At 41.5% G+C, this 27,745-nt stretch overlaps 3 protein-coding genes across 6 annotated transcripts in view; 1 reads left to right on the plus strand and 2 right to left on the minus strand.

Moving 5' to 3' along the window:
• Positions 1-2,647, plus strand: LOC132886976 (axonemal dynein light intermediate polypeptide 1-like). 2 transcript variants are annotated; one of them, XM_060922249.1, is made up of 6 exons: positions 1-176; positions 1,286-1,434; positions 1,510-1,679; positions 1,967-2,145; positions 2,248-2,412; positions 2,512-2,647. In XM_060922249.1, the coding sequence occupies exons 1-6, from the start codon at positions 99-101 to the stop codon at positions 2,545-2,547; spliced, it is 777 nt and encodes a 258-aa protein (XP_060778232.1). In that variant the 5' UTR covers positions 1-98; the 3' UTR covers positions 2,548-2,647. The 2 variants fall into 2 exon arrangements, with proteins under 2 accessions (XP_060778232.1, XP_060778233.1); XM_060922250.1 differs by having other exon boundaries at positions 1-146.
• On the minus strand, positions 2,626-20,640 carry LOC132886281 (nucleolar GTP-binding protein 2-like). Its single transcript, XM_060920836.1, has 7 exons — positions 20,444-20,640; positions 17,484-17,586; positions 10,242-10,400; positions 8,714-8,821; positions 3,982-4,448; positions 3,208-3,287; positions 2,626-3,043 (listed from the first exon to the last, which is right to left on the minus strand). The coding sequence occupies exons 1-6, from the start codon at positions 20,638-20,640 to the stop codon at positions 3,245-3,247; spliced, it is 1,077 nt and encodes a 358-aa protein (XP_060776819.1). The 3' UTR covers positions 2,626-3,043; positions 3,208-3,244.
• The window catches only part of LOC132886975 (smad nuclear-interacting protein 1-like), a 13,610-nt gene continuing 3,364 nt past the window's right edge, over positions 17,500-27,745 (minus strand). Inside the window, exons 4-7 of one of the 3 annotated variants that reach the window (XR_009654757.1) lie at positions 23,363-23,653; positions 21,522-21,682; positions 20,416-20,574; positions 17,500-17,586 (exon numbers count right to left, since the gene is read on the minus strand). Coding sequence is in view for 1 of the 3 variants with exons in the window: in XM_060922247.1 (XP_060778230.1) it covers positions 23,383-23,653 (271 nt within the window). In the remaining 2 variants the exon portion in view is untranslated. Of the gene's footprint in view, positions 17,587-20,415; positions 20,575-21,521; positions 21,683-22,378; positions 23,654-27,745 lie in introns of those variants that run through there. The other 2 variants (XM_060922247.1, XM_060922248.1) reach the window with 2 other exon arrangements.

The raw sequence follows: 27,745 nt of genomic DNA on the forward strand, positions 1-27,745 counted from the left end.
TGGTCGGAGGGGTAGGTTAGCCACCGGGCGGGTTTCCTCAGACTTTTATCTTATTTAAATTAAAGACTTAATTTGGGGAGGAAATAGAAGATCTGACCATGATTGCACCGACTGAGTCTTTGCTGAAGTACGACACCCCGCAGCTGGTGAGCAAAAACACCGAGAAATCACCAAAGGTAACACTGACTCGGGCTGGTGAGGAGCCTCCTTTGCTAGTTAAATATAACTAGAGATAAACATGCTAGTAGAGTTTCCATCCGAGACTAACCTTACCCAATATCAGGGAGTTCCTTTAGCTGCGGTTGATGACAGCTACTTTATCAGTCCCCCCAGGATTCCGCGGGCCTTTTTGTGATTGTTGCGGGCTAATATCTGATGTTGCGGGTTTTTTTCCAAAAAAAAAAAAAATTGCGATGAAAGTTGCGGAGGTTTTTTTTAGGTTTTTGTTGCGATTACATTGCGGGAGGAAGTGAAAGTTGCGATTTTCTCCTTTTGTGATTAAAATTGAGTGACATGTTAAATATTAAGTTATTACTGAAAAACTATTGATTAAAAAAACAGACACTGAGAAATGGTCCTATAAACAACTTTACCAATATAAAAGATTACCAGGACTACAAAAATGCAGAAAAAATAGGCTTTACTTATCCAAATGCTCCTGTTGGTTCAAAAGTGCATAGAACCTCACAGCACAACATGAAGTTACCTTAAAATATAATATAAATGCCTCAGCTTTCATGTAAGAAAAAAAAAACTATTAATACTAGTACTGTGTGCAGGCAGTCTCTCCTGAAGACTAAATTAAACAATAATTATAAACTAATAAAATAAATATCTCAGGCTTCATAGAAGAAAAAAAAAACAATTGGAACAGAATCTCACAGTATGATGCTGAAGCTGCCTAAACAATGGAAAATAAAATACCATTTTGGCAAAAATGTTGGCATCCATTAATTTCTTGTATTAAGTAAAAAAAATAATGTAAAGTGCACACAGTCCTTCACTGTAAACATAACACTTTCAGTAACAGAACTTAAGCCTATATACACTGACTTGCACATGCTGCTTCTCTTGAACGTATACACGGAAGGTAGTTTGTCAACATCACCTCAAGACGCCGCCAACGATTGGTCAAATTTGCGGTGATTGGATATAATTGCGTTGAATTTGCAAATCGCAACATCGCGAAATCCTGGAGGGTCTGCTTTATTAACGGCAATAAACTTGTCACTTACCTGACATTAGCCAGCAATCTTTCCCATGCAACACTGAAAATCTCTCACAGTATCAGCCAAAGACTCGTCCTCTGAAGAGGACTCCCCACCAACCCATCACCTCTGGTCCAGTTCCACCTCCACCCAAACCCCACAGCCCTTCATCTGATGCCATTAAACAGCAAACAGAGGAGATCCTTAATGCCATCCTTCCACCAAGGTAAGGCCGTCCTGCTTTTCCATAGGTGTCCTAATATGTGACACTTCAAGTGCGTTTGTGTGAACTTGTGTGCAGGGAATGGATGGAGAATAATCAGCTGTGGGTACAGCCCGTGTCCAGCATGCCATGCACCCGGACAGATGTCATGCGTCTGCAAGAGGATCTGGATCTCAAACTGCAGCAGAGACAGGCCAGAGATTCAGGCATTTGCCCTGTTCGCAGAGAGCTCTACACACAGTGCTTTGGTTGGTTAAAAAGGGCTCATTAAAACAAGATTACATAACCTGCATGGTTGGAAATTATTTCACAAAACAGAAGACAGAACATTAACAGTGCTAACACACCAATGAAAAAAATGTTTTGGGTATAATCATTAATCTGCAGCTTCTTGAAAACACCCAGGTTGTGGAAAAATAGCCACATCTTACACATTTAGTGCAAAACTTAAATAGCAAAACTTAAATATTCAGACATTCCTTTCTAAAATATATGAATATCTTGGGGGAAAAAAAAAAGTTTTGTTGTCATTTAGATGAGCTAATCAGACAAGTCACCATCAACTGTGCTGAGAGAGGAATGCTGCTTTTACGAGTGAGAGATGAGATTCGCATGACCATCGCTGCCTATCGGACCCTGTACGAGAGCAGTGTGGCCTTCGGAATAAGGAAAGCTCTGCAGGCCGAGCAAGGGAAGTCAGACACTGAGAACAAGGTAGTCACCGCTGTGTGTGTCACCCTTTTCTCTAACTTTAATTTTTCAAAATCATATTACAGTACCTGCATACATCTGGAATTGGCATTGTAACTCGGACAGATTGAAGACTTGGAGAATGAGAAAAGGGAACTGGAAAGACAGGTGAATGAGCAGAAGGCTAAATGCGAGGTAATTGAGAGACGTGAAAACGAACGGCGACAAGCTGAAGAGAAGAAGCACGCTGAGGAGATCCAGTTTCTCAAGCGCATCAACCAGCAACTGAAGGTACACCTTTTATAAGCCACCAATTACCATTAAGATCAATGGCTGTGAAACACTGGCATCTACATCTAAAAATGTTTCCTATTCTTTTTTTTTTTTTAGGTCCAGTTGGATGCAATCATTGTCCCACAGAAATAAAGATGTCATGCATCAGATTATTTCAAAATAAAGTCTGACTTCCACTGAATTCATACATCTTTCAATAAAACACCACTGTTTTGTCATGTCCATTTTATTGAGGAGTTCTCCTGTGATGAAGATTTTCAGAACTGTGGCGCAAGGACATTATTAAATTAAAATATGGTCAGTTCTGGGGTTGAGAGAGAAAATGGTATAGTGGACCACATCATTGTTCTGTGGATGGATGGTGCAGTGAAAAGTGCATTTGAGAAGTTGTGATTCACCTCCAGATCCTCACTGTAAATGCTCCTCATATACACATCTCCATGTCTCACATCCCCTGTCCCAAACCAGACAAGTCCATTGAACTAGTGCTGTGACCAAGCAAATTGTTTCATCGCTTAGCTCTTTTGCCTTTGTGGCCTTCAGTGGACACTTTTCTGTTCTTAACATTGTGCAGGTCATAATAGCGGACGCCAACCTTCTTCATCTTCTATGCACGGTCGATCCTTTTCTGTGGAGATTAAAAAAAAAAAAAAAAGGACAGGAGAGAGTATTTATGGCCTTAATTTGTTTGATGAAAACCAGAAACATTCTCTGCACACGTATATATTAAAAAGAACACAATTTGATGTGTTTGGGCAGACAGCACTGGGGTGTCGAGAGAACATTGCGTACCTCTTTAGACGTGAGCTTATTGGGCTTCACTGGCTCCTCACTGTCGAGAGCCTCTCTCTTCCTGCGGACATGGACTGCAGCTAAAGGAAAAAAAAAAGGGAAGGTGATCAGTGTGAATATTCACAGCTTTGAAACTCCAAATCAACTTGGTCCAATGTTTCTCCACAAAAGGATCTACAGGAGTGAACTGGCTTTTTCCAGTTTCTTTCTCTCTTTTAAACGTCACCTCTATGTTCTGTGAGCTACACATACTTTATGTACATAGACTTAAAATTCAGAGATACCCATAAAGAACATTAAACAAACCTCAAAATAATTTCCATTGTGAAAATACAATCTGTACATTAACTAGAATATACAGTACATGGTTGACATGCTCATATAAAGAGATACTTGGTGTCTTCACTACTAAATTTAATTCAACTTTTGGCTGTGGCTTCTGTATGTTGCTCTGTTTTTTTTCACCCGAAACAAAAACTCTCTCTGAAAGGCCTTTAGGAATTCTGTTGAAAACAAAAGCAGCTTATTACTCACAGGCCACCCATATTATCATGGTCAGAGCTTCCAAGATTGATTCGGATGCCGAAACCCAGAAAAACAACAATGCAATGTCATAAAACATTATAAAATCTGCTCTAAATTATTAGGCAAGTCCAGGGCTCCTGCCAGAGCTAACAGAAAAGGAGTTTAGAGGTGGAAAGAGCACTAGTGTTCACCTTAGACAACCTTGTTAGAAGAAAAGGAAGCATATGTGAAAGGAAGGGGTATACATACCGAATGGTGGAGAAACGTTTGGACTTGGCACCGTCTAGGAAACGCTTCAATTTGGTTATCTTCTCATCCAACTCTTTGTTCACCTCACGTGTACTCTTGACCCCTGCTCTGTCAGAATGTCCAGCAACACACATTTCTTTTTCTTCCTCTGCATTTCCATTTTCCTCCATATCCTCCCCCTCCTCCTCACATGCCTCTTCTTCATCCTCCTCTGATCCACAGGAGTCTGGCAGATCAAGCATCTCCACCGGTACAAGATCTTCCTCGCTGAACTCTGGAGCTACATTAATTTTGCCAAAGTTTTGCTTGACACCAGCAATGATCCTTTGTTTATGCTCTTGTTTCGGTCTCTGTTGTAGTAGTGCATCAAGCTCAGTGGATTCAGTTATCTCAGCGTGCTGCTGCGTTGGCTGGTCTTCATAAACGGCATCCGCTGCACTCGCCTCCACTGGCAGCTGCGCTTTAGCCTGTGAGGAAGCACAAATGCATACCATTTACCTTTGAGGCCAAAAGTTTGCGTACTGCTCAGCTAAAGACGTTCAAACTCAATTTTTCACAACTCTACACACTTCATGTTAACATACATTTCCTGTGTTAAGTCAAGTATGACATCTACTTACTTTATTTTCCCCAAGCAGTCATTTTAAATCAATAGCTAGGAGATTTATTTCAGCTTTTATTTACTGTATCAAATTTTTGTGGGTCAGAAGTTTACATACAAATGCTAGCATTTGGAGTCATTGCCTTTTGATTGCTTCAACTCAAATCAAATCAAATCCACAACCTTCTCACAATAAGCTGCTGGAATTTCCTCCTGGAATGTCTGTCTCCTGGCAGAACCGGTGTAACTCAGTCAGGCTTGTGGGCCTCCTTGCTTTGACATGCATTTCAGTTCAGTCCACAAATTTTCGATGGGATTCAAGTCAGGAATTTATGTCGTCCACTCCAATAATTTCACTTTGTTGCCTTTCAGCCATTTTATTACAACTTTGGAGGTATGCTTAGGATCATGGTCTTGCTGGAAGACCCAGTTGTGGCCAAGTTTTAACTTTCTGGTTGATGTCTTGAGGTTTTGCTTCAGTATTAGATAATCCTCAGTCCTCAGGATGCCATCCATTTTGTGGAGTGCAGCACTCCCTTTCCCAGCTAAATACCCACCCACAACATGGTGTTGCCAACCCCATGCTTCACAGTTGAGATGGTGCTTGTAAGATTAAAAGCTTCACCCATTTTCCTCCATACATAGTGCTGGTCATCATGGCTAAACAGTTAAATTTGTGTTTGATCCAACCAGAGAACACTTCCTCCAAAAGGCTGGTGATTATCTGCAAACTTCAGTCTGGCATTGTTATGCCAAACTCAGGGGTGATAGCGTTCCGGCGCCGCGCCAGATTTCTGGCGTACCACGGCGCCGGAAAAAAAAAAAATCTAGTTCGCCCATTATCCTGTGTCATTCTGAGATGCGCAGATAGACAGTAAAGGGAATTCGTTCCCTTTACTGTCTATCTGCGCATCTCAGAATGACACAGGATAATGGGCGAACTAGATTTTTTTTTTTCCAGCGCCGCGGTACGCTGGAAATCCGGCGCGGCGCTGGAACGCTATCACCCCTGCAAACTTAGTAGGGGCTTTGTCTTTGCCCAACAGCCTTTCAGGCCATGGCAATGTAGACCTCTCTTAATGGAGGATGTACATACTTTGGTAACTGATGCCATCAATTCCTTTCCTATTAACATGGGGTTCAATCAAACCTTTCAGACTTGAGTCAATTTGTGCCTTCTTCCTTAAAGATGTCATATCTATGTGACCCTAATATATTTTGTATTTGCATACAACTGTTTGTACAGATGCTTCTGGTACCTTCCATTGCTTGGAAACTGTTCCTAAGGAGGAACCAGTCTTGTAGATGTCGACAGGTTCCCCCCTGAAGTCGTGACTGAATTGCTTGGATTTTTCCATGGTATCAAGGGCATAAAGGCAATTTTACAACCATAGTTACACTTCCATTAACTCAATTATGACAACTGGTCAAATCAGAAGCTTCTAAAAAGGTATCAATTTCTTCATCCAGACTCTTTAAAGAAACAATTAACATCATGTTAACTGGACCAACTAAAATTCTGATGGTGAATTAAGGCCAAAATACGGTATCAGTCAAAAGTTTGGGAACACCTTCAAATTCAAATGTTTTTAATGAATAAAAATAATTTGGGGGGGGGATGGGTGAAACTTTTAATATTACAAGCACTAATATTACAAGCACCAACTGTGAAGCATGGGAGGTGGCAACACCATGTTGTGGGCGGGTATTTAGCTGGGAAAGGGAGTGCTGCACTCCACAAAACGGATGGCATCCTGAGGATTATCTAATACTGAAGCAAAACCTCAAGACATCAACCAGAAAGTTACAACTTTGCCACAACTGGGTCTTTCAGCAAGACCATGATCCTAAGCATACCTCCAAAGTTGTAACAAAATGGCTGAAAGGCAGCAAACTAAAATTTTTGGAGTGCAACTCAAATTCTGATAGTGAATTAAGGCCAAAATACGGTATCAGTCAAAAGTTTGGGAACACCTTCTAATTCAAATGTTTTTAATGAATAAAAATGGGGTGGGTTTACACTTCATGTCTTAAAGTACTGATGGACTGCTGTTTCTCTTAGTTGAGCGAGTCATGATATAATATGGATTACTACAGTTGTGGAATAGGGCTATTTACTGTGTTAATTATTTTATCTCAAACATTAAGAAGACAAGAAATTGCACTAATTAACTTTTGATAAGGCATATCTGTTAACTGAAAAGCATTCCAGGTGACTACCTTATGAAGCTGGTTAAGATACTGCCAATAGTGTGCAAAGCGTCATCAAGATAAGTGCTGGCTACTTTGAAGAATCTAAAATATGAAACTTTTTTTAGCCACAAAATTCCATATTTCATAGTTTGGATGTCTTCAGTATTGTTCTACAATGTAGAAAATAGTCAAAATACAGACAAACCTATGAATGGCGTGTCCAAACATTTGACTGGTATTGTAAATGTCTTTAATCAATTGCTTTGAAATTACCTCTGATGTGAATCAAGTAGGGACCTAATTAACTTGCCGAAAGAAAATGTATAGCAACATGAAACGTATGGTGTTGTGAAAAACAGATTGAGTATATCTTTAGCCTAGGTGTATGTACCTCTTTGGGCATCAACTATAGGTCGTTTTAGGTACATCTGGCTTGAATAAGTCTCTCAAAGCAAATCATGATATCTTTAACCCTGATGTACTTCTCCGGTCAAAACTCAATACTGGTTTCTTGGGCCCTGACAACGAATTTAACAATAATGTATTATTTTAAGAAGATAATACATTAATGACCTGAGAAATCACACAGATCACTGATTGATGTGGACAAAAAAACCCCATTGGCATTGGCAAATCTGTGCGAGTCAGTAAATTTCGCTTTCCTATAGTAATAAAATTGACAAAATAAGAACATAGCATACCACAGAATATTGCAATGCTCAAACCGAAAGCATACACAATCATTTTTCACATTCATACATTTACTAACTGTGGTCTGTCACATTTAAAACCCATAGATTAATAGATTATTAAGAATTAATAAAACCCCTAGATTACTGCTGCTTCTTTACTTCATAATATTATACAAATGAAGCATGATTCATATTTAATATAGAAAATGTGTTGCTGCTGTCTTTTCATGTTCACTTTGTGAAGCAACTGAATATTTTGGATAGCCTACAAATGACCTCTTACAACTAGGAGATTTAAGCAATCTGAGGTTGTCCCCCCCACCCGTTTAAATGTCAGACAGATTCTAAATCTATTTTATTTTGTTATTCACTATGCCAACTATTTATTTTCCTCAGGCCAGACTGTAATATTTCCAATATAAGCAGTATTTTTGGGTGGAATTATAATGGTATGAACAGTTCTTACAAAAACAGCCCACAGCTGAACCATGCCTAATGTAATATAGGTTCAGGACGGTCTTTACTTTCTTTATTTACATTCAAACGTGTTCATGTTTGGAGAGGATTAAACAATGCCTTCATTCTATAAGTCTGTTGGCAGGCATCCTGTTCTGTTCAGGTCAAAATAACCCATTATAAATTTTTTCCCAAAAAGATCACAATAGCAGAAATCATTTTTTCCAGACTGAAATTTGTGCTTGGATCGTGTTCAGTGAAAATCATTTTTAAAAAATGATGTTAGGTTTCTTTATATTACAGACATTAGATTTATTTGGGACATTTTGGCCTTGTTATTGATGAGGTAAAATCGAAATGTGAGGGATATTACTGTAGATATTACTGTCATGATATTACCTGTGGATGTTAAAATGTACAGATCGATTCATGAAAATACAAATAACCAGTACTTAAATATACAGAAAAAAAAAATCACAACTAGTTTTTCATCACTCAGCATCATCCAATTAACTAAAGTAATTTCTCAACTGGGCCACAACAAGGATAAATCAGAAACACTCGTTCACTTGGTTCTCACCAAATTACCTGTTCAGCAAAACAAAAGTTGCTGGTCACGTCTCATCTTATTTTAATATTTCTGACGTGAGCCTCCAAACTACCAGATACCAAACAATGTGCTAAGAAGTGCATTAGAGTGTGCCAAGCTTGTGTTTTCCCCCTGATCTGAGGTTACCATTAAAAGAAGGCCAGAATCCTCAATATCAGCAACCCTTTTTTTTTTTTTTACCTCCTCATCAGTCTCTGGTCCAGGCAGTTTGACGAAAAAAGGGATGCATCCCCTCTGCCAGTCATTTAGTACCATTTTGGAGATGGTGGACGTATCAGGTTCTCCTCCCTGCATGCGATGGACAACACAGACATTTAGTGCCCATAATTCAGCAAGCACCTGAGCAGCCACACATTAATACCAAGTATTAATTTAGATATTTAAACACCACAGGGATGTTTGTTAATATTTAAGACTTTGCTTAAGCATATATATTCCCACAGACAATTCATTAACAAGTGATCCAAAAGCATCATTATTTATCAAAAACGATCAGTGGCAATTGGGCTGACTTCACAACAGTGAGGGCTGCAGCCACAGAAGATAGGTGGACGTGTACGCAGTGAAACCGTCCCACTAAAACATCTAAATGGGTGCTTCTGTGGTACCTCCTGATGATCAGATACCCATTTTGGATCTCTTGGTAATGAATTGTCTGTGAAAGAATTAATAAAGACTCGAGTGCTAACCAATCAGCAACTCCTTGACAGAATGGCCATAAGATAAGAAAAGAAGACCTTTATTATCCCACAATGGGGAAATTTCCTGTTTGCAGTAGCACAGTGGATAGCAGCAGATACCGTATGTCCTCTTTTGCTGCTATCCACTGTGCTGCTGCAAACAGGAAATTTCCTCTTTGTGGGATAATAAAGGTCTTATCTTACTGCCACTCTGTCAAGGAGCTGCTGACTGGTTTGCACTCGAGTCTTTATTAATTCTTTCACAGACAATTTGTTAAGAAGAGATCCAAAATGAGCCAAGCAAAGTTGCTGTAACGGAAATCATCTTTCAAGTTTCAGCCCAGCATTTTAATTTTTTTTAGGCTTGGGGGAAGAGATGCAATCCTACATTAAATATACATAAAATAAAGCAGCTGCTAATCTGCTACCACTGCTCACACAAAAAGCAATCAGACAAAAGTGTGGAATGGTTGAACACTCAAAAAAGGTTACAACATTTTGCTCCTCATAAAGAGCCAACCTTAAATTTTATAACTACCTCTGGACATGTAAAAGTAAAATGTTTAATAGCTTTATAAACTTTGTATTAGACTATACTTTGTAAATTCGTAAAATAATGTGTGAAGAACGAGACTTCAATTATTTCTGTCCTATGAACATTATCAGTGCCATGCATCACGGTTCATTCTTTCCAGATACAGAAGCCTGTACGGCTTGACAAAACTGCACAAGTCAAAAAGCAGCAGGAGCTACAAAGTGCACTGGAATTATTTTTCGTTTAGCTTTTACTCTACATTAAAAATGGAAAACATTTGCATAGTTAAAAGCATGTTTTCATTAACAATCTGGAGTAAAAACCCACATATCCGCTCAAACAGATTAAAACCCTGGTGTGCGTTCTACTCGATCCACTGGCATGCAGGAGTGTATGAGCTTTGGGCTTGTTTACTGTGAGAAACCGAGTAAACAGATCAAGTTGGAACTGTACTTTAGCGTGCTGTGTGCTTGACCACAGTCAGAAGCCACACCTCGAGCAGTTTTCCCGTGCAAAAGGCCAGTTTTTCCAAGAAATCCTCAGCAGAGCTCCAGGATGGGATGTGATAGGTTTTCTGTATGTATTCGGCTTTTGCTCGCTCCAGAACAGTGCTGATATGATCCTCTGGGTTACGGATCTTTTCCACTGGGACCTAGGAATGAAACATGATGGATGTAGTCACAAAAGAGCAGTAAACAGAAAACAGATTAAAAAAGGGGGGGGGGGGGGGGGGGGGCGCTAACCACTCCCTTCAGTACAATGTCACTCTCACTGTCCTCAGAGGGGTACACAACTCCAGGGCAGTCAATCAGGAAAATGCACCTCATTAATGTGATGTACTGCCATACCTAAAAAGGAATAAACAAATAACTATTAGGCTGTCAGAGAATCCTGACCGTCTGAAGTAATAGACTGGGGGCTCAGTCCATCATGCTTGTTATGTGACGAAGGAAACCCTAAGCATTTCATTTCCTTAAAGGACAATAAAGCTGCCCTGTGGTGCTTTTATAAAATGGTTGAAAATGCACAACTAAATAAAACTGGGGACTAAAACTACAACTGTCTTCCACTGCAAGCACATTTACTTTCAGGTATTGTTTCAGTTCGTGGCCTTTAGTACAACTTCTGAATAATGTACTAAGGCCCTGTCCACGCGGCAACGGATTCAGGTGAATCTGATAAAATTGTTTATCGTTTCGGCCTGGCGTCCACACGGCACCGGCGTTTTGGGTGCCCCAAAACGAAATCTTTTGAGAACGGGTTCCAGAGTGAAAAAATCTGGCAATGGCACCGTTGCGAAGTCGTCTGGATGAGTAGAATGGATTTGTTTACGATGACGTCACAACCACATGACTGTCAGTGCTTCACGCCGGGTAGAAGTGTAACGAACTCGATGCGAGTTGTCAACAAATCCTATAACTAGTCCAAACACTGCGGAAGCAATATAACCAAAACCGCGCACCGCCTGTGCTCTTTCCAAAACCAAAACCAATCCCGCCAGCAAAAATAGGAAAAAAAAAAAAAGGAGCGATCTCACCTCTTCAGATGTTGGTTTAAGTCCGACAATACATTCCTCAAAACGGGCGTAGAACAGAGTAATCCATCAACGTGTAGCATTCAATTTATTCCGGACCATTAAATAATTCTGGAGGATATCAGAATGTTGGCGTACCGGCTTCCATCTACCCCCATTCATTCCTCTGTCCGCGTCTTTCATTTTACGCTACTGATTAATAATCAAAACTTTATGTGACTAAAGCTACAGAAGAAGGGGTTTGTGCGCATGCGTCTACTTCTTCTATTGTTCTGGTGTCTCCGATGGGACTGTCTTACAGTGCACCTAGAGGTGTGGCATGTGTATTGCATCGTTTTCAGCAAGCGTTGCATTGCTATATGGACCTGAAATGTAACTGATCCGTTGCCCATATGGACGCGATATTTAAAAAAAAAAAAAAAATCTCGTTGCCGTGTGGATGTAGCCTAAGACTCAACAGTTCTGCAAAAACTGCTGTTCCTTGCTGACTATAGTTACAACCATTGGAAAATACTCATCCAATAGACCTAATAACAGATTAATTAACTGGTTATTAGCTGATAATTAGCTAAACCACAACCTGAGTGTGACACAAAGAGAGAGAACTCATATGCCTTGTCTTAAAAAGTGCGAATCTAATATTAATGGCATTATTTCTTGCCATATACAAACTGAAAATGCTTCCTTTTATCTTAAAGAAATTCATTTGTAACAGAAAGCATAAAAACATGAGTGGGAATACATATAGATGTATGAATATATACATACGTATGAGCATATCTGAATATACAGTATTATGCAAGCGCATGCAAGAGTAAACTGATGTACATACAACCACTGGCTACTTTATTCAAAACACTACATGAATACTGCTTTGCTCTCTCAAAACAGCCTGTATTCTTCATGACATGGTTTCCACAAGGCCTTGGAAGCATTCCTTTGAGAATCTGGTCCATGTAGACATCACATAACTGCTGCAGATTTGTCAGCTGTACATTCATCCTGCAAGTCTCCCATACTAGCACATCCCAAAGGTGCTCTACTGGATTAAACTCCGGTGACAAGAGAGGGCACTGAACTTTGTCATGATCAAGGAACCAGTTTTAGATAACTTGTGCACGATAAACAATGGCCAAATGGTTAGAGAAGCAGCTTTGGGACCAAAAGGTTGCCGGTTCAATTCCCTGGGCCAGCAGGAATGGCTGAAGTGCCCTTGAGTAAGACACCGAACCCCCAGTTGCTCTCCAGGTGCTGGGTTCAGCGCTTGCATTATGTCGCTCTGGATAAGAGCATATGCTAAATGCCTATAATGTGTGTCTAAAATTGGAACCAAAACAAACAGAAAGGGGCAGGGGGAATCCACTTCAGGCAAGGCTTAAAAAAACAAACAAACAAAAAAAAACGTCATTAGATTACAACAAGGGGCCATAAATGTTTGGTGCACTGCAGGGCTTTGAACCAGAATTTTTTTCCTATTGGTTCGTTCCGAACAGAAACGGAATTTTAACGTTTCCGGTTTTGGGTTCCACCATTAAATAGACGTTCCCGAACCGGTTAGAACAAAAAAATTTCGTTCCCGGAACGGTTAATTACGTTCCCTGTCAGCTGTTTAACAAATGGCTATAAAGTTATGTCTATGTCTCATCCAGCTTAAGCCAAATGTAGGCTAACTCTATTACAACCTTCATTAAATAAGACAAGAAATAATTCAAAGCAATTATTTCAAATGTTGGCGATTTGGATTCTCAGTATGTCTTCCCATCTACACAAACAGAAAAAGTGCCAAAAATGAAAGATAATTCGTTGTGTTACCAAAGGCTAGTCAGGCCCTATAGAGGGCTACCGCATGACGTCACCGCGCCGCGAGATTTTGTTAGGCGCCATATTGGAAGACCAAGTACACATCTATGCAAGTACATACATACTGTACATAAAACAAACTACACCTGAAATGTAGCCAGGGCCGGTTCTGCCCTAATCTGGACCCGGGTGCAACATCGCGCAACCCCCCCCAAAAAAAACCCACCAGTCTAAATCAGGACAACCATCACATAACTATAAACATTTTATATAAACTATTTTAACTAAATGGGCTATAATAAATAAGCCTGCAGGCAGCCACGGCGGGCTGCCTCAGAAAAGTAACCATTCAATGACACAACTGAAAGCCTGCAGCCATGGCGGGCTGCCTCAGAAAAGTAACCATTTGTCCTACCTTAAAACTCGTTTTGCATTTTCTGCCTCCTTTTTTGTATTTTCAACCCTCCGTTTATTTTCTTTCCTTTTCTGAAAACCTGATTTGTGTCCAGACATTTTGTTCTGCTACCAACGAACTAACTCGTCAGGTCTCGTCTCTCGAGCCTGCGATGATTCCCGTGGGAAGGGCAACAACTGATACATTTTTAGAAACAGCCAATAGGGAGGTTGCAACGTTCAGGCTCTTCTTTGCTCAGACACTCAGTAACTCCACTTCTTTGCTCAGACACTCCACTTCTTTGCCCAGACACTCCACTTCTTTGCCCAGACACTCCACTTCTTTGCCCAGACACTCCACTTCTTTGCCCAGACACTCCACTTCTTTGCCCAGACACTCCACTTATTATCAAGTGGAGACATGATAGTAGTCCACCTTCCCGCTCTCTCCATTCAGTCAGCGAACGTCACACAGGAAGTGAACCCCAGCGGGTCATAGAAACTTGCGCAGGAGGAGAATAGCTTTTTTATTTGTAGGCTACGGAAACTTTGAGGAACGAAATAAAAACCGGTATTAACCGGTTACCATTATTTTTAATAAGCGTTTCTGTTCCGGAACATAAAAAATAATAAAGTTTCTGGTTTCTGTTCCATGTGAAATAGAAAAAGTTCCTGGTTTTCGTTTTCGTTCCTTGAACCGGTTCAAAGCCCTGGTGCACTGTGGATCAGGTGGCAGCCAAAAGGTGGAGGCCCTGGTGTACTGATCCCCGACTGACCAAACTGGCTTTTGGGACATGGAATGTCACCTTTCTGGTGAGAAAGGAGCTTGAGATTGTGTGTGAGGTTGAGCGGTATCAACTAGATATAGTTGGGTTCACCTCAATGCATAGCTTGGGCTCTGGAACCAATTTCCTGGAGAGGGGTTGGACCCTCTTCTATGCTGGAGTTGCCAAGGGTGAGCAGCGCCGAGCAGGGGTGGGGCTATTGGTAGCCCCCCCCAGTTCGGTGCGCGCTAACATCAGAGTTCTCCCCAGTGAATGAGTGTGTTGTTTCCCTGTGCCTTTGGGTCGGGGAATGGTCTCTGACTGTCATTTGCGCTTATGCATCAAATGGTAGTTCAGAGTACCTGGCCTTCTTGGAGCCCTTGAGTGGGGTGCTAGACAGTGCACCACGAGGAGACTCCATTGTTTTACTGGGGGAGTTCGACGCTCACATGGGCAATGACAGGGCGATCTGGATGGGTGTGACTGGGAGGAACGGCCTGCCCGATCTGAACCCGAGCAGTGTTCTGTTGTTGGACTTCTGTGCCATGCACGGTTTGGCCATAAACACCATGTTTGAGCATAAGGGTGTCCATAAGTGCACATGGACACCCTAGGCCGTAGATTGATGATTGACTTTGTAGTCGTTTCATCTGATCTACGACCGTATGTCTTGGACACTCGGGTGAAGAGAGGAGCAGAGCTGTCAACTGATCATGACCTAGTGGCAAGTTGGATCAGATGGCAGGAGAAGAGGCTGGACAGACCTGGTAGGCCCAAACGTGTAGTGAGGGTATGCTGGGAACGTCTGGCAGAGGTTCCCGTCCGTTGGATCTTCAACTGCATACCGGGGGAGGATGGGGATATTGAGTCTGAGTGGACCATGTTCCATACCTCCACTGCTGAGGTGGCTGTGCAGAGCTGCAGCTGCAAGGTTGTTGGTGCTTGTCATGGCGGTAATCCCCGAACCCGGTGGTGGACACCTGCGGTGAGGGGAGCTGTCAAGCTGAAGGAGTCCTATTGGGCTTGGTTAGCCTGTGGGTCTCCAGAGACAGCTGACAGATACCGATGGGCCAAGCAGAACACGGCTCTGACTGTTACTGAAGCAAAAACTCAGGTGTAGGAGGAGTTCGGTGAGGCCATGGAAAGTAACTTTCGGTCAGCCTTGAAGAGATTCTGGCAAACCATCCGGCGGCTCAGGAAGGGGAAGCAGTGCTCTGTCCCTACTGTTTACAGTGAGGATGGAGTGCTGTTGACCTCAACTGGGGACATCGTCCGGTGGTGGAAGGAATACTTCGAGGATCTCCTCAATCCCACCTTCATGTTGTCCGAGGAGGAGGCAGAATCCGAGGGTGCTTGGGAGGGCTCGCCCATCACAGGGGCTGAGGTTGCCGAGGTGGTTAAAAAGCTCCTCGGTGGCTGGGCTCCGGGGCTGGATGAGATTCATCCTGAGTTCCTGAAGGCACTGGATGTTGTTGGGCTGTCTTGGCTGACACACCTCTTCAACATTGTGTGGAGGTCAGGGACAGTGCCTCTGGATTGGCAGACAGGGGTGATGGTCCTCCTTTTTAAAAAGGGGGACTGAAGAGTGTTTTCCAACTATAGGGGATCACACTTCTCAGCCTCCCTGGGAAAGCCTATGCTGGGGTGCTGGAGAGGAGATTCCGGTCAATAGTCAAACCTTGGATTCAGGAGGAACGATGCAGTTTTCATCCTGGTCGTGGAATACTGGACCAGCTCTTTACCCTTGCAAGGAGGGTGCATGGACCTGGAGAAGGCTTACAACCATGTCCCTCATGGTGCCCTGGGGGGGTGCGCGAGCTTCGGGAGTATGGGGTTCAGGACCCAATACTGCGGGCCATTCGAACCCTGTATGACCAGAGCAGGAGTTTGGTTTGCTCTGCCAGCAGCAAGTCGGACTCGTTCCCGGTGAATGTAGGACTCCACCAGGGCTGCCCTTTGTCACCGGTTTTGTTCATAACTTTTATGGACAGAATTTCTAAGCGCAGCCAAGGGGCGGAGGGTGTCCGGTTTGGTGGCATCAGGATCACGTCTCTGCTTTTTGTGGATGATGTGGTCCTGTTGGCTTCATCAAGCTGTGATTTACAGCATGCGCTGGGACGGTGTGCAGCCGAGTGTGAAGCGGCTGGGATGAGGATCAGCACTTCCAAGTCCATGGCGCTCAGCCAGAAGCGGGTGGAGTGCCTACTTAAGGTCAGGGGGGAGTTGCTACCTAAAGTGGGGGAGTTTAAGTATCTCAGGGTTTTGTTCACGAGTGAGGGTAAGGGGGAGTGGGAGTTGGACAGATGGATCGGGGCAGCGTCAGCAGTGATGCGGACACTAATCTGGTCTGTTGTGGTGAAGAGAGAGCTGAGCCAAAAGGCAAAGCTCTCAATTTACTGGTCCATCTATGTTCCCACTCTCACCTATGGTCATGAGCTGTGGGTAGCAACCAAAAGAATGAGGTCACAGATACAAGCGGTAGAAATGAGTTTTCTCTGCAGGGTGGCTGGGCTTTCCCTTAAAGACAGGGTGAGAAGCTTGGTCATTCGGGAGAGACTCAGAGCAGAACCCCTGCTCCTCAACATCGAAAGGAGTCAGTTGAGGTGGTTTGGGCACCTTGTTAGGATGCCCCCTGGATGCCTCCCAAGGGAGGTTCTCTGGGCATGCCCCACTGGGAGGAGACCCCAGGGCAGACCCAGGACACGCTGGAGAGATTACATCTCTTGGCTGGCCTGGGAACGCCTTGGTATTACCCTGGAAAAGCTGGTGGAGGTGACTGGGGAGAGGGGAATCTGGGCTGCTCTACTTGGCCTGCTACCCCCACGACCTGGATCTTATGGTCACCTTGAATATCTGTTTTTTTTTTAAACCTTAAAAACAACAAAAAACAAACAAAAAAAACCCCTCTGTCATAGAACTTTCAGCTGAATTTATATTTTAACACTCTGTTCCTTGTGTGTGCTTCCAAATCCATGTTTATAGTTAGGGTTTCAAAAATAGCGCAGAAACAGATGTGGAAATAGAAGTGGAGCCCAGTAACTAGAAAGGTGGTAATAGGGGTTGGGTGTGGGATATACATCATCAAAATCTCAACAGCAATGCCTTCAGGAACCAGATATCTTGAAACAGCAATCTGGCACACGTAACGACATTTTACATGCAATTCTCATGCTTCATACGGGTTGATTCAGTGGAATGAGGGCATATACACAAAAAAGCTGAAACAGATGGAGTGAGCTCTAACCTTTCCGAACTGACAGAGGAGCTGAAGAGAGCCTTTCCCAAAGGAGTTGGTAAGGCTGGCATGAAAGGCCAATGTGGGGTATTCCTGAGACAGCACTGCATTTCTGAAACACGCACAGAGGAAAAACATATCCTTATTGGTTACATACTAAATGTGAATGAAGTGATGGTATCTGAGGTCTACAACGTTTTTAAAACGGAGCACACCATAAGTAAATCAATTTTATGGTCCTGTAATAAGAAACAAGTAATAAGTGTCATATAACAAAATAAAAGGACACTAAAATTAAATGGTTGCTATATTATTCAGGATTTAAATGTTCTGCAAGTTGACACTTAAAAGCAACAACAAAATTTCCATAAGATTGCTAGAGGCAAAAAAGCTCATTAAATGTATCCAAGATCTCACAGGCTATTAAATAAAAGCCACTTAAAATTAACAGCTGTTCTAAACTTTACTAGTCTGTTTGAAAAGTCACCATTTGTGAACTCTGCCTATTTACAAGAAAATGTTGATGTAAGGTTAATTCTGTTTATATAGTCACACAAGACACTAGTGTTTTACTGGGAAATACACCACTTGTATTTTTCGTACACGATACATCTGGGACATGGAGATTCAAAACCATGGCATAAATCTCTAGGTCACTCATGAGGAAATCGATTAACTGTTTTGATAAATTTGGGTACTTTTTGTTTGTGAATGTGTCTGTATCATAAAAAATATCATTACACACTGACTTGAAGATATGAAGTTTATCATCTTGTGTTGAAAAACTCGCGTTTTTCATACGAAATACATCGTGGATCTCCATGACATAACTCGTCTTCGACTCATTCAATATCATGCTATCTGAATGGAATATATCTGATATACCACTTAACGCCAGCCAATATTATTATTATTCATACACATTTCTTTCAGGTGTTCAACGTCTCTTTCTCTTTCAAAATTCTCTGAAAATCTTCCACATTTAAGGAAGCAAACCTGGCAGCCATGTTTGTTTACAAATCGTCACAGTCACTTGCTAGTACAGAAGTATTACATCTCTGACGTGTGACATGTTATGACAACCATACAATATCATAAACCATATTCCACACTCATTCTCCGTTGGGCAGTGAGACACAATACATGTAGGATAAGTAATATGCTAACAATATTACATGATATCAAAATTAAAATCCTTTCGATTAACTTGTGTTTTTTTTTGTGGATGTGTCTACATAATATAAAGAACATTACACGATTGCATGAAGATATGAAGTTTAGCTTCTCATGTTGAAAAATATCACTTGTGAATATGTTCACCACTTGAAGATAAACTTAATATCTTCATGCAACCGTGTAATATCCCCACTCACATATACTAGTGCATCTCAAAAAATTAGAATATTGTGAAAAAGTTCAATATTTTCCATCAGTTATACAAGAAAGTGAAAATGTTATATATTATAGACTCATTAGACAAACTAAAATGTTTCAAGCATTTTCTATTTTAATCAGTATGGCATACAGTACAAAAATAAAAAAACCCCTCAAAATATTAGAATATTTCATTTTGAGTTTGAGTAAAACAGTGTGAACACAATCATGGGGAAGACTGTTGACTTGACTGTTGTCCAGAAGATGATCACTGATGCCCTCCACAAGGAGGGTAAGCCACAAAAGGTCATTGCTGGAAAGGGTGGCTGGAAAAGGTGCACAAGCAACAGGGATGGCTGCAGTCTTGAGAGGATTGTCAAGAAAAGTTGATTCAAGAATTTGGGAGAGCTTCACAAGGAGTGGACTGAGGCTGGTGTCACTGTATCAAGACCCATCACGAACAGACATCTTCAAGAAAGGGGATACAACTTTCGCATTCCTAATATCAAGCTACTCCTGAGCCAGAGACAATGTCAGAAGTGTCTTGGCTAAGGAGAGAAAGAAATGGACTGTTGCTCAGTGGTCCAAAGTCCTCTTTTCAGATGAAAGTACATTTTGCATTTAATTTGGAAATCACAGTTCTAGAGTCTGGAGGAAGAGTGGAGAGGCACAGAATCCAAGGTGTTTGAAGCCCAGTGTGAAGTTTCCAGAGTCTGTGATGATTTGGGGTGCCATGTCATCTGCTGGTGTTGGTCCACTGTATTTTATCAAGTCCAAAGTCAACACAGCCATCTACCAGGAGATTTTAGAGCACTTCACGCTTCCATCTGCTGACGAGCTTTCTGGAGATGCTGATTTCCTTTTCCAGCAGGACTTAGCACCTACCCACACTACTACCAAATGGTTTACTGACCATGATATTACTGTGTTTGATTGGCCAGCCAACTTGCCTGACCTGAACCCCACAGAGAATCTATGGGGTATTGTCAAGAGGAAGATGAGAAACACCCGACCCAAAAATACAGATACGATGAAGGCCGCTATCAAAGCAACCTGGGCTTCAATAACACCTCAGCAGTGCCACAGACTGATCATCACCTCCATGCCACACCGCATTGATACAGTAATTCATGGTAAAGGAGCCCCAACCAAGTATTGAGTGTATAAATGAATACACTTTTCAGAAGTTGGACATTTCTGTACTGCAAATCCTTTTTTTGATTGATCTTAGGGAATATTCTAATAATTTGAGATACTGGATTTCTGATTTTCATGAGCTATAAGCCATAATCATCAAAATTAAAACAAAAAAGGCTTTAAATATTTCACTTTACATGTAATGAATATAGAATATATGAAAGTTTACCTTTTTGAATTAAACTATGAAAAAAAGGAACTTTTTCATGGTATTCTAATTTTTTGAGATGCACTAGTACATTATACAAAGACCAAAATTTACACTGAATGCAAACCGTACTGAAGCCTTGCAGTTAACAGGTGTAACGAGCATACCGGTCAAAAAGAAAGTCAAGACGTCGAACACAGAAATGTAAGGAAATGGACTTACTGTCACCCAGGTGGGAACAAGGTCACACTTGTTTAGTACAAAAATAAGATGTTTCCAGGGCTTCTCTTTCTTCAGGTAGGTCTCAATGTTCTGAGATTGCGTGCCCATGGGGTCCCGGGCATCCAGCACCTGGATGACGACATCTGAAGAGTCGATCACCTGAAGATAATGGTCAGTGGTTAGGCTGTGTGGCTCAGAACAAAAATACGTGTTGATGTACAACATGTGAAGCCTCTTCTAGAAAAGCGAGTGAAGTATCTTATAAAGCTCGCCCCAGATTCCCTTTGACTGCCCTTTCTTGAAGATTTCCTCACGAGTCTCGTCCCTACAGCAAAAGCAGAATCAGTTTTAGTTAAATCGGACACAAACAGGTTTGATTTGCACACCTTCACCCAGAGCCTCAGGAAAGTGTAATTGTAGTTGAATTTTTGATTCAAAAGGGTGTTGATTAATTTTCTAGAACAGCATGGCTATGACAACAGTTACGACTGTCACATAAATAATTAAAAATATATAAATAGTTTCATGTAAATGGCTTGCATTATTATTAATATGCTTGTTTTAATATATTAACATTTCTATAGTAACAAATTCACAGGGATGGATAATGTGGATAGTCCACATAATCCAACCTAATAAAAAGTCATTTAACAAAGAAAAGCATAAAAAAAAGTTTTTATATATAGTTTTATACTTTTATTCTCTCAATTAATAAAAAAAAAACAGCTTGTAATGTTAATGAGAAACCAGAAAGCATGAACTCCATCCTGAAGACTCAAGTCTCACAAACATTCCATAGCATTAAATAGTTTAAAAGCACGTGTCAATTATTAAGTAAACAATGTAATCATTCACAAATAGCTGCAGTATAAAGAGGAATACTAAACTAAAAAAGCTGCTCAAAATACTGAAATGTTTATTCTTTAGCTGCTTTATTATTATTATTATTATTATTAGTAGTAGTAGTATTATAGCCGCAATTAAAGAAATCTTGAAAGCACCCCACTTCCCATGTCCTTGCCTCCACCTTGTCAGTACACTGATATTTGTATTCATGTTTATGAGAAACAGGGATCTGTAAGTCACATCATACAGAACTTCCTCACCTGACTCCACTGTCATCAGTCAATGGTCCTTCTCTGCAACATAACTCTGAGCCGAAACTTCAGCCTGCTCTGCCAGCTTTGAGTTCAGGATTCTTTCTTTGAGCTTTTGGCCCAAATGTGGTCTCAAAAGTCTCTGTGTCCAGAATATGTACCTTGGAGTTCTGAAAGGCATGAGTAAAAAGACATGCATGTCAACTGAACAAGATCTTTCAAGATCTGAAAAGACTGCTCATTTCTTTCTCCCCATGCACCTGGAAAAAACAATGGTGGGATATTAGAAAATGATGAGAAATGTGAGCTGGTTTTCTCTGTGTTTCACTGGAGCCTCTTTTCTCCCTGCCTACATCCATCACAACCTCAGCCTTGATTGAACACAATGCCGGATGCCTCAGACCTCTAAAATTAAGCCATTCTCAGACTCTTTGAAGGCAAGCAAGCTCCAATGCACACCACAGGAGGGACAGCGGGACTGCATACAATTTATTGCTTCCACGTAATGCAGAAAAAAAAAAAATCCATGATGAGCTAATAGCAAGTAAAACTTTAATGTAGACGGACAATAGTTTTATATATAGCATATATGGGTGTACACAATATTGGCAACCCTTTAACTTACAAGGACAGACAATTGTCAAAGACTATTAAAAACTAAACATGACCTCAAAATAAACAAACATCAAGTTAGTGGCAAAATTAGTCCTGAGATTCTTGTACTGTTTACTTGATCAATATAAATTCCCTTTAAAAAAATTTAGTTTCAAACTCAGTGACTTATCCTGGATGCGATGGTGTATTTTTAGTACTTTTTTTTGATAATTGTGTTTGCATCACAAGTCCAGCATGTACTTTTATTTTAATACTGAGCACAGAAAATTGGTAGTCATAAGTGACCAGCAATCAAGTTAGAAGACAGATATTGTGTGCCAAGCAAAAGTGAGACTCGACCTCAACAGGACAAAATTAAAAACTAATTCACAAAAAGGTAGTCAATGCAAAGTAGAAGTAACCACTACCAGAAACAAACATGTCTCATGTCCTACAGCCTTTCCCCTGCCAAGCCCTGGCTTTTTCAGACAGCAGAATGTTATATGCATTTGTCAACCCACTGCTTGCGCGCCCCCCCGCTTGCACCACCCACCCCGTTCAGGTTGCTTCCTGATGTCTGCAGCAAAGGGTAAAAAAATTTTAAATGCTAAAGCATAAATGCTGACACTGCTGTAGACCCATATTTACTTTGTACAACATATGGATAATAAAGAAAAAAAAATCTGAGCACAAATAAACATTCTTTCCCGTTTTTAATTTTACAATCCAAAGCAACTAAAACATGTACAGAACATTACGCAACTCAATACTTGGGGAAAAGAAAATGCAATTCCCTTGGACAATAATGAAAACAATAGCTCACTATTATGCAACATTTGACCAAAAAAAAGAGGTCTACAAACTAGAAACAGACAGACATTTTCCTTTTCAATAAAATTACAAATTAAAATAAATGTTGACATCCAGGATATTTACAGAATTTAGGTGTTCTTTGAAAATTTTTCCAAAATATATAATTTTGTTCTGGCATTGAGCACTTGGGATAAAGGGACTACACTGGGCAGTACCAGACAACACAAAGCCGTCTGATATGATGCTTATGCTGTCCACCTGAGAGTAGAACCATACACAGAAAGCTGTCAGGCTAAAGCCCATCAGTGCATTTCTTAATAAATCTCATTTCACAAAATAATGGTCACATCAAAACAATAGACCCAGATGTCGATGGGTTCCATCACAGCGATCGATACTTACAAAGAGCTCTGACTGTACAAAGTCTATTAAAATAAATTTACTCTGGTAAACAGCGAAGTGACTATTCAGCAAGGCCTTCATCCTCCTCCTCCTCCTCTTCATCATCATCCTTCTTTGCGTCGACCTCTGCTGTGTCAGAAGACTCATGCAGGAGCACGTACTCGCGGCTACTAAAGCCAAATTTCAGCACGTCCTTCTCTTTGAGTTCATAGTAGCGCTGTGGTTCTATACGCCGATTGTTCAGGTACGTGCCGTTACTTGAACCAAGGTCAATAATGCAGGGCCTCACTCTCCTGCCTGTGGTACCGTCTGCTCGTGTGAACTCCAATAATCTGAAGATAACAAAAACACAGTAACTTATTTGTGTACTCAAATTCTATCGTCAATGGCACCAATTAAACACACTTAGAGTGGTTATTTTTAGAAAATGTCAGACATAGACTTGTATTTAATTTCTCGCCATATAGCATGGATGCAAACGGCGCGCCTTTTGGCGGATGCCGCCTTTTTCACGGCTGTCTGGGTGACTTGTGTGAATCGTGCAGATCCGATGAGGTTTTTTTTTTGGGGGGGGGGGGGGGGGGGGGGCGTTGGAGTGTCTGATTATAATTTCATCAAAGTAAATTCTGTATTAAAATTACTAAATAAGCAAATGCCGTTACAGTTCATGAAACATAGGAAGTATGAGAAGAAAACAGTAAATCAGAAAGCTGCGCACGTAAAGCCAATTACGTAACTTACGTTGGACTGATGGAAATCCTTGCGCGTGCAGTGAAGTGCAGCCAGCAGCAGATAATGGCGCGCAGCCAATTGGCTTTACGTGTGGAGCTTTCTGATTTACTGTTTTCTTCTCATACTTATACTTCCTGTTTCATGGACTGTAACGGCATTTGCTTATTTAGTCATTTTAATACAGAATTTACTTTGATGAAATTATAATCAGACACTCCAACGCCCCCCCCCAAAAAAACCCACCTCATCGGATCTGCGCGATTCACACAAGTCCCCCAGACAGCCGTGAAAAAGGCGGCATCCGCCAAAAGGCGCGCCGTTTCCATCCATGATATAGTAATGAGCTTAACCAGACAGTGTACATATTCAATAATTTATTACTGGCACTTTTTTTTGGGGGCAGAGCTCAGATACCTGAATGCAAATATGATGAACTTATCTGACCAAATTCAATAATTTAAAGGGATAGTTCGGGATTTTTGACATGAATCTGTATGGCATCCCCATCAATAGTGTCGTGCAAACACACTGACTTACCCCTGACAGCATCCTGTGAGTCCAGTTCTTGTCCAGTTTTGGTCCAGACGAAAGTAGTCCGGCAAGTTTGTTGGGGTCACGAAAGTAAAACGTTTTTTGTCTCAAAACAGTACGTGTTCAAAAGAGTGATATATTTGCATCACAAAACCGTTGTCAAATAAAAAGTCAGACCTCGAAATCGCTTGGCACTATTTTCTCTCCCTTCTTATCACTGCGCGCTGCCGCCAGGTGGCAGCCACGGCTGTTTCATTCATTGTTTACTAGTGATTGGAATTTCGGCTCTTTTGGCTCTTCTTACTATAAGGAGCCGGCTCTTTCGGAAGATTTTTTATAATTATTTCTCATGACTTGTACATTCACATCGAGTACACATATCAATGCAAATTAACACGAAGGGATTTACTAGACCAATTTATATCTGGAACTATTTTCAGCCACAGCACAGGCAAAGCACCGCTACAGGCGCAAAGACACCGCGCAGCGCCTGAAAACGGGTGCGCAGCGCCTGAAAACCCATTTTCAGGCGCTGCGCGGTGTCTTCGCGCCTTCCTTTTCCTACCTATTCCTTTAATTGCTGCAATTAACTAGTTAATTCGGATTCTATTTCTCCTCTCAGTTATAATCTGTCCTGCTTTTGAAAAGATCCTCTCTGGGGGGACAGATGCTGCCACTATACACATCCTCCGTGCCATCACGCGTGTATGCTGTGGACAGAGTGCAGCCTTGGTCTCCCACCAGCTTAGTGGGTCTGCGTTTCGCTGTCACCTGGCAGCGCGCAGTGATACCGAGGGAGAGAAAATAGTGCCAAGCGATTTCGAGGTCTGACTTTTTATTTGACAATGGTTTTGTGATGCAAATATATCACTCTTTTGAACACGTACTGTTTTGAGACGAAAAACGTTTTACTTTCGTGACCCCAACAAACTTGCCGGACTACTTTCGTCTGGACCAAAACTGGACTCACAGGATGCTGTCAGGGGTAAGTCAGTGTGTTTGCACGACACTATTGATGGGGATGCCATACAGATTCATGTCAAAAATCCCAAACTATCCCTTTAAAAAGGCACTAAGGTTTGGTTTTCCATATAGTTGGTGCTGATAAGTACAGTCAGCTCCAGATCTACTGACACCCTTGATTAAAATCATTAGGGAGGAGGGGGGGAAAAAAAAAAAAAAGGGTTAACTTGTTTCATAAATCACACCATCTGAATCAAGATTTTTGTTTTACCTTTAATAGTAAATTATATGAAAATGAATTAACTTAAAATCATATATTACAGTTACAGACACCCCGAGAAAATCCTACAAAACAGCTACAGCACGTTTCAATTTCTCTAGAACATGGTTACTCGAATGTTTAGGAACCTTTAAGAGGTCATTCCTGACTTCCTCTTTCACTAGGGAACACAAAAGGTGACACAGAGACTGATTACCCCAAGTTATTCATCAGCATGGGAAAGATTAAAGAACACAAAATCAAACGAGACAAGCGTGTTTACTTTCACAAATCAGGCAATGGCTATAAAAATGTCTCAATGTTAACAGCAGATATGGGTCTGAAAACACCCTCATCAGATTCTCCAATCACAGGAAGTATTAAGACTCAGTGCTGTTACGTTGGCAGGAGAAGGTTGCATAACGTACTAAATGCAGGGGTGCCAATAAATGTGACAAGGGTTCTTGTGTTTGAATTCATATAATGAAGAGTTCTCCAAAATGGCACATCTTACGGGGTGTTCCCAGTATGCAGTGGTTAGCACCTACCAAAAGTGCTCCAAGGAAAGACAACCAGTGAACCAGCAACAGGATCATGGGTGTCGAAGGCTCATTGATTCACGCAGGGAGTGAAGACTAACCCATCTGGTCCGATCCCAGAGACGAGCTACTGTAGCACAACTTGCTGGAAATTTTGATGCAGGCTGTGATCGAAAGGGGTCAGATCTCACAGTGCATTACAGATTAACACGCGTGGGGCTGCATAGCCGCAGACCAGTCAGAGAGCCCATGCTGAGCCTTGTTCACCACCAAAAGCGCCTATAGCAGTGTGGGAAATATCTTGAAAATCAGAAATGGCCAACAGGGCTCTTAACTTTTCAATGTTCATAGCCAGCATTAAAAGTTGATGGCCAGTGTGAATGTATGACCCTCGGATGCCTGATGCACATCTAGTATGTGTTTTTTGAAGTTCTGTGAGCCCAACACAAGAGGAGCATTCGCATACTTGTGATATTTGTCAGTTTTCAGTCTGGGTTTTCTAACAGCATACTGAATGGTAACAGCATAAATTGAACGGCAAGGTCGGCAAAACGCGTACTTGAGTACAACAACCAACTGTATGTCTGCAGCCAACCTGGTTTAAATGTCCTCTCCCGCTTTTCTTCCTCATATCACTTCTTAGTAGCTTTGATTTCTTCTTGTTTTCTTCTGCTTCACTTTTTTCTCAGGCAAACCCAGAAACTTCCACATGATTGTCACGAAAAGGCGAAAAAGCACACTCCTGTAGAATCTCGCGCCACAATGTCGGCAAAATGTAATGTGATAAACTGCTCATTTAAGAGATGGCAGCTGATTCGCTTTCGTTTTACAGATTTGTGACGTATCTGACAAAATAACCAATGAAAACAATCCTTGCAAAAGGTGGACGTGTCGTAATACAAGCATGAAATCGTCAAGTGTTAGGGACATAGTAATACAAGCATGAAACCATCAACATGTATGTTCACGGGCAGGCCAATGTTTGTGGCATGACGGACTCGCTACTTTTTATAGTCCGACGAAAAAGTTGATGGCGTCGGGCTACCAGGCACGCGGTAATTTCGCACACTGGCCTACAGTGGTCACATGAGCATCAGAACCAGACCATAGAGCAATGGAAGCAGGTGGCCTGGTCTGATGAACCATGTTTTCTTTTATGTCATGTGGATGGCTGGGTGCGTGTCGCTTACTTGGGGAAGACACGGCACCAGGATGCACTATAGGAAGGCTGCAAGTTGGCAGAGGCAGCACGATGCTCTGGGCAATGTTCTGTTGGGAAACCTTGGGTCCCAACATTAGTGTGGATGCTGCTTAAACACCGTTTCAAGTCCACACCTTCATGGCAACAGTATTCCCTAACGTCAGTGACCTCGTTCAGCAGGATAATGTGCCATGTCACG

This window comes from Neoarius graeffei, chromosome 5 (genome assembly GCF_027579695.1).
Source record: "Neoarius graeffei isolate fNeoGra1 chromosome 5, fNeoGra1.pri, whole genome shotgun sequence".
Taxonomy (NCBI): Eukaryota; Metazoa; Chordata; class Actinopteri; order Siluriformes; family Ariidae; genus Neoarius; species Neoarius graeffei.